Below are 7,903 nucleotides of genomic sequence, written 5' to 3'. Positions count from 1 at the left end.
CGAAGCGACCCTCCTACTACCTTTTTCCCTACAGCTCACAGACCTTGAACCTCCGCTGTACTAGCAGGAGCAATACAGAGACAAAGACGTCCCCTTTTTCCTTTGTGGGACCCTGAAATACAACTTGGTTAGAGAAGCAAAGAACTGTGGGAAAGTTACAGAGAAGGAGAAACAGAGGGGAACACAGAGGATCACAGAGACAACGTGACGTGTTGTACATCCCGTGAGGATCGAGGGCCTCGGGGTGGTCCAGTCATGAAACCTTCAATATCTGTGGGTCCCCGTTCTGGCCTGCTGCTGGTCCTGATGTGCTGCCCCCTGCTGGGCTTGGTCCAGTCTGCCAGCAGCAACAAGGCCAGCGATAATGGACACCCACACCTGGGAGACACTGACCCAGAGCAATGCATGAGGCACCACTTTGTGGAGACCATCACACACCCGATTTACAAGTGCAACTCCAAGGTAAGGCAGAAACAGACCCACACAAACACACTTTAAACCAATCTGCTTCATTGTGGTCACCTGCTCTTGTTTGGTAACGTATTGTTGCAGGTTTAACAGCGCCAGTCCCCCTGACAATTGAACTAATTTGTTACAAATATCAGGGAAACAAACCTCAGGACTCAGAAAACCCCAGAGCAGCAGCCAACAGAAATCCTCCAACACTAACTTGAGAGTAATTTATCTTAGACACATTTTTTGTGTCTCTTACTTTCCTTCTCTCTCTTTATCTCCATTTCTCTGTCATTTTGACAAGTCACGCTGGCTTTCTTGGGGAGAGTGTGTGTGTGTGTGTGTGTGTGTGTGTGTGTGTGTGTGGTGCTGGACATGGGCCATGCTGCAGACATATTCTGCACCTCAGCTGGGACTCAATTTGGCTGAAATGGACATCTCCCTGTCAGCTGGCTCTCTCCTGCCTCTGCCACAGGCTAAAGGGAGAGAGGTGGGCTGTAGAAAGAAAAAGAAAAGTGGAAAAGTGTTTCTTTCTCTGAAGTGTCAGATAACCACTTATGTAAAGAGACTGATGTCCATTAAATCATGCCAAACATGTGAACGCTATTGTGGAAAGGAGCTATAAAACTCTGCCCTTTTGTTGTGCACCGGTGCAGTTGTTCAGCTAGCGTGAGTGATCAGTTCTTTGGTCTTTTTTTAATATTCTGACTCCGAGTGCACAGAGCAGGTGGCCAAACCACAGCTCAGCTCAGGGAACAAAGGGCTGAACACACTCACAGCATGAGTTGGGCTTTCTATTACAGTACACAGAGAACTGACGGTATGCCTGGCTTAGTGACAGTTTTATAACTAAGTATGTACAGTTCACACAGAATCACCTGCACCATGACTCACCACCGCTGACTGTAAAAAATAGTGGACAGAGCCACCGTGATGTCACATAGGTTTCTGAAGGGCAGGTGTGAAGAAGTGGGTGGTGCCAGCCATTGCCATCTTGACAGTGCCTCACTCACGTAACTCCCACTTATCAAAAATGGGCAAAGCGTGGGTGGTGCTGAGGCAAGCGAAATGAGGCCTAGTTAGTGGAACACACTCACCTAGCTGGAAGCTACCAAGCTAAGGCTAACATGCACGCTGTGTTTACACAGTAAGAACCTTATTCTTGTGACTTAGTTAGCCATAAGCTAACGAGCAACAGCAGGCACCAAGGGTGTTTGTGTGTTTGTGTTCAGTTTAGTCTGTGACCAAAGTTAGCACTCACCAGGGACTCTGGCTCTATCCTCCAGTGTCTTTTCTTTGTCCCATGTCCTCTCTGTACGTTCATGAAGTAAAGTACATTTTCCCTCCATTTATCAGTCAAATAAAAGAGAATTATAGTACATTACAGTGGACTTCAGCACCTCCGCATCTGCTGCAAAGAAGTGAGACTGAAGATAAATCCACTTTCTAATCCCAAAAGTTTAAAACAAAAACTGTGTGCTATCCTCAGTTTGTATTCCTGCAGAAGCTTCAGGCACTGCCCACAGATGTCTCCTCCAGAGCTCGCTTGCTAGCTGTCTGGGAGTTAACAGGGTCTGTTAGTGCAATTAACAGCACAGCAATCCATATTATTTGAACGATATGTGCATTAGAAATTCTCCCCTATGAATAGACAGCTCGCAGCTAGCTGTAACTGAAAGTGGTCCTTCGATTGTAACTTAGCGTTCTAAGTCCAACATGACAGTTTCACTGGTTGCACAATCTAGGCTTAAGCCTTCTTCTCACTAAGACCAGGTGTAAATGTTACACCTAGTCAGGAGCAAGAGTAAAATCTAAATTTAGGCTTTGTATTGCATGTATTTTCTCATTTAAATGTTGTCTTGGTATTGCAGCCTTTATTCTCTGAAAAAAACTTTTATCTACACTGTTCTTTGACTGTTAAAACGGCAACTTATTGCTAGCCTGTCTTCTCTGCTCCACTGGTATTCACTGTCACCTTCTGCCGCTCACTCTCTCGCTTCACCACCCTCGCTACACTTACACATTAATCTTTGCCCTATTTCCTTAAAGGAGCTAAGCCACTCTTATAACAAACTTATCCAAGCAACTCATGCTGCTGCTAGGTAATAGCCATAGTCCCATTGGCATTCATATGAATCAATGCAGATTGCTAAGACTTAACTATAACCAACTTAGCAGTTAGGACCAGTCTGAGTAAATACCAGTTGGTGAACTGGCCCTAGGACAGGAAGGCTCTGCACGGGTGATTAAACCCAACCAAAACATTACTGGTACCATTCTACAGAGCATCAGTGACATCAGTGAAGTGAGATGTCTGAACAGTCCAAAAAGATACTAAAAGACAACACCCACCCAGCCACAGTCTGTTCACTCTGCTGCCATCTGGCAAAAGATACAGAAGTATCTGCTGCCATAGCACCAGACTACAGAGCAGCTTCTTTCCTCCTGCTGTGAAACTCCTGAACTCATCTTCAACACTCCAATGTATAAATAGTTCATGTATAGCATAAAGGGACTACAACTTGCATTCCACTGTACAAGCCTGTGTTGTAGAATGACAAATAAACAAACTTAAATCCTTGAACCTATTGCATGCAGTATACATGCAACTGGGACATACTACTTATAACACTGCACCTTGAACTTTGACCCTCCACCCTCCAGCAATAATATATCATGTATTTATTATACACAAAAGCAAAAATTATATGGGTAGTACTTAACACTTCAGTGCACTATGATCTGTCATCGTGGATTCTGTCATCAGTCAGTGAGGTGACATCTGTCTGTGCTCTCTTGGCGGCTCTCTCGATGTGATGTATCTTCTGCTGTGCAGAGGTTTGTGGGTCAGGATAGCCAGAAATGCATGCTGGCTCACACACTGTGAAATGGTTACATTTGGACAACCTGGTATTTTTGGCATACTGCATTTAACATACTATGTATTGGGACATACTAGATGTTTTTCTGGCATACTAAATAGTATGGTAGTATGGGTATTGGAACGAAGCCCCTGACACACCTCAGCTTCCAATATTAATGTCTTCCCCTGCATCTCTAGTTTTTTCTGCCTCATCCTGTTAGGATGATGCTAGTTAGTTCATCCTTATCATTGGCTTAGTAAATGCATGAAGAGGTGAATGATCATTTATTGTATCAGCTTTTTTGATTAAGTTGGTCATGAAAGAAAGGAGGAGCAGGAAGGAGCTGACAGAGAGGAGGTGGGTAGAGGAGGAGAGTTGTGTCACAGAAGAGGAATTGTCACTGTTAGACAGCGTGATCCTCCACTAGGACAAAAGACAAATGGTCTTAAAGTGGCGACAACACTCCTGATGTATGTGTGTGTGTGTATATATATCTATATATATATATGTGTGTGTGTGTGTGTGTGTGTTCGTGTGTGTGTCACCCTGCTATGGCCCCAGACAGGCTTTTGTCAAAGTGGGTACATGGGTGGCGACACACAGCAGCTGACAGAGGGACATGACACAGGAGTCTGTTTAGGGAGGTGACAGGAATGTAGTGACCCACAGAGGAATGCCAGTCGGATGGTCACAACACTAATCAGACCTTTGCTTTGTCTGTGCATGCATGTGCGAGTGAGTGTGAGCTTACATGCTTGGGGAAAGCTTGATACAGCGGTTTTGTTCCCACCACAAGTATCAACACAGGATAGTTTGCCACTTGATCACTCTGGATGAAAAGAGTGGACTTCTAATGTAAACCTTGTTCAAATGGCTGTGTGTGAACCTGAGTTCTGAGCTGCAGCAGGTGTTGGAGTGAGTCACTGGCCTTGTTGATATCTCTCAGTTTGCAGGTGCAAGGCAGAGGCTTGGAGAATTAGGAGACATTCTGAGCCCGAATGGACAGCTCACTTTCAGTCCAGACTCAAAAGCTGGCTGATTGTACCCAGAATAACTTTTCCCATCCCTGACAGAGCCTGAGCAACATTTAAAACATGTGTGAATTACTTTTCTGTACTTTCTTAACCCTGTCTTTTCTGCATGCTATGTTCCAGATGGTGTTGCTGGCACGCTGCGAGGGCCACTGCAGCCACACGACCCGCTCAGACCCCCTCATCTCCTTCAGCTCGGTACTCAAACAGCCCTTCAAGAGCACCTGCTCCTGCTGCCGGCCGCACACCTCCAAGCTGAAAGCAGTGAGGCTGCGCTGCGCGGGCGGGACACGCATTACAGCCACTTACAGATACATCCTAGCCTGCAACTGTGAGGAGTGCAGCTGAGCATGTTAGCAGCACTCTCCCAAACCCTCAAGATTCTCAAAACCCAGGATCCTCTTGGCCTCAGGCCTTACTCTATGGCTATCCAGAGCATTTTGATTGATTTGAATGATTGATTTGGAGGACTGCAGCTCAAGATGCTTGTTGTTGCCTTGGGAGTGAAAGTTTGGAGCAATCGTACCATCCTCACTTAAGCCTTAAAATTGACCTGCAGCCCCTGGGGCTATACCCTCTCCATTATGTGTATTCAATCAGTACAAACCATACAAAGTATATTTCTCCACCCTCAAGGCCAGACACCACAAACTGCTGCTCCCATGGGCCGGATGGAGACCCTCCTCACTGCCGAGACACACTGCACTCATTACAGGCCTCTGTAATTCATAACACACATGCTCACAAACCACAGTATGAGAACTCATTACAGATATCTGTTACAGGTTTCTCCTAGCTCCATAAAAGCCCCACCATGCATTTGACAACAAAACAACACGGCTCATGAAAAAGCAGCATGGGAAAGGATGAGGCTCGATGAAAAAGTGCAGGTCCATATGAGCCTAGACATGTGGTAAATCTATAGAAAGGCACCTGCGCTGTGCTTATTCACCCAATAACATTTTACACACTCTCTGCAGACTTTCATCTAGCTGTGTAAAACATGGGCGATGCTGACAAGAGAGCTCATCAGGTGAACAATAAAAGAGTATTGACATTGTAAAAGGAGCTCTGAGGGTGAAAGAAGATCCAGGATGAAGGTTAAGCCAGCCTGGGTGGTGGAGTGTACTGTCAATAGACTGTCAAGGCTATCAGTGTTAATTTTTCATGTGATCTATTATGTTTGAATCTTTGTGATCCTCTTGTCAACATTATTGAAATTGTAGCTACTATCATGCCAGATTTATCAAACTGTTGCTTCTGCCTGTCGTATATTGTTACTAATGACACGTCCAGTGTTTTGAGTCTTATCAAAACAGTGCTATGGTTGCTCTGCATATGTCTGTAATGCCTGCATACATGTTCCTCATAGTCCACCATTATTTACAGTACTTCAAACTTAAGTCAAGTCATTCGGTGTGTGTGCCAGGCTGAGGTCAGTTCATCTGAATTAAAAAAAATAACAATGCAGTGCCATGTACCAATTGTGGTCTCTTCTATCATAAAAACTCGTATTTTAAATTCAAACAAACTACCTTGAGGTTTTATGAAAGCAAAAAGGCCATAATAATTTGTATGATTTACTTTCCAGCATTGTCTCTCACAAATGACGCAACCAACGTAGTGTGAAATGAACACTCACACCTTCTTCTGCTGAGCTGTACAAAGATGCTCTGATGCTTACTGCTTACCGTTGAATCTGCGATGTTACTACTGCAACATCACTAAAATAACTCCAGCTGGTGCGCCACCTCGCTACCATGGCAAACAGATGTAATAAGCATGAATGACAGAGGGGCATGTTGTTTCTATAGTACCCAGGATTATAATGAATTCATCTTCATTTGTAGAGGGACCATGTACAATATTAAACATAAATGTTGCCTTTAGCTTCATTATTCCAGAGTTAGCTTAGAGCTACGTGACGACACCATTGTATCCCACCACCTAGCTCTTAGATAACAATATACAGTAGCATTACGTAAACCTTCAACATTTCAAACCATCACACTGTTGTCTGCCCAGCTGCATAAAGATGCTAATGCTTACCTTTCAGTCTGCTACATTACTGACTGACCTAACCGCACTAAAATTGGCTAGCTAGCTAGAATTACCTCCCTAACATTAGTAAGCAGATGTCATATTAGCATGAGTGACGGTTGGGACAGCGTTGTAGTTATATTGAAAATGATGGGGTCATTATTTATCAACTTTCTAGAATGTGTTTCACTCACAAACCAGTTAGCAACTTACCGTGAAGACAGCGCTTCACTTCGCTGCGTCCGAACTACTACCTACTCCGCTGTGACGCACCCTGCTACATGTACTGCTTGCCCTGCTGAGTCTGAGTGTTGTTAAGGATGGAGTTGGAGCGCACTCTGCTGGACAAAGTACGTCATGACACCATTTTAAAGGACTCCAAGCATGTTTTTCTGCGCTGTATGGTCTGTAAAATAAAGTTTTCATATTGCCCCATATTGGAAAACATATTCGCTGATACCAATATGTCTGTAACAGTCCCATTTAAGGGCCATATAAATATAAACAGGGCTACTGTTTACATCCAGGCACTAAAATTCAAGATGGAAATCTCAAACCATGGATAATTAGTTTATCCTCAGGGAATCAAACATGCCTTTGTCTTACTGTATCAGGCTATGTCCTGTCATGTCCAAGAAAGAACAATTCAGATGAATGACTACAAAGACAGTATGAAATGCTCAGTTTGTACAAGCAGCAACTTGATACAGTTTTAACTGTTGGAAAATGAGTAAGCAGTAAGCACGGAGGCTGATGTCAGTTTACCTTGTGATGCAGTTGGATTCACAAGATAGCAGAAATCCATCTGCCTTCAAGCTTTGCTTATGGCCAAACACACAGGCATCAAAACCAAGCAGCGTCCTATGAGAAACTACTGGCAGCTACAGGTTAGCATAGCTGCTGCTAGCATCTGTTATATCAGAACTGAAGAGTATATGCAAAGAACGGCTTTTCTCAATGAAAAAGATGTTTTAACTCTCCTCTGGACTGACTTCTGTAAGAGCAAGATCTACAATTGAGCTCTACTGTGGTAGCGCTGTCATACTGTTGATCTGATTGGTTGAAGTCAGCAGTGATAAATGGTGATAGACAGAAGGTATTTTTGAAAGGGCCCGCCCTCTCACAAACATTTTCTAGCTGCGCCTTTTCAGATGGCTCTGTGTTACAAACCATCAGGTGCGTCAATTTAGAAATCAGTGGGATGAGATAACAAACAGAAATGCTACTATATAGAGCAGAGGTACCCTTTATATAACTTTATATAACTTTATATAACTTTTTCCCTTTGAGGGCCAAAACTAAAACTTAATGGTGGGCTGCGGGCCAAAAGCAAATGCTTATTGTTATGAGGCATAAATGGTGCTAGTACCTGAAGTTCCCTTAATTGACTGACTTCCAGTGCAAACTGTCACTCTGGCTGCCATGCTTAGTTTATAAATAGGAATTATATATTCAAAGAGCATTTTGGGCTCACAAGAAATAAAACTGCATAAAACTATTTCTTTTTTTAAATTA

The 7,903-nt window shown here is 43.7% G+C and overlaps 1 protein-coding gene across 1 annotated transcript; it reads left to right on the top strand.

Moving 5' to 3' along the window:
- Positions 1–255: 255 nt before the first annotated feature.
- On the top strand, positions 256–4,696 carry ndp (norrin cystine knot growth factor NDP). Its single transcript, XM_073473022.1, has 2 exons — positions 256–462; positions 4,472–4,696. Exons 1-2 carry the CDS (start codon positions 256–258, stop codon positions 4,694–4,696), a joined length of 432 nt encoding a protein of 143 aa, XP_073329123.1.
- The last annotated feature ends 3,207 nt before the right edge of the window (positions 4,697–7,903 follow it).

Source organism: Pagrus major, chromosome 9, assembly GCF_040436345.1.
Source record: "Pagrus major chromosome 9, Pma_NU_1.0".
Classification (NCBI taxonomy): domain Eukaryota; kingdom Metazoa; phylum Chordata; class Actinopteri; order Spariformes; family Sparidae; genus Pagrus; species Pagrus major.
Note: the sequence above shows the minus strand (reverse complement) of the source record. Positions and strands in the feature narration are given on the sequence as shown.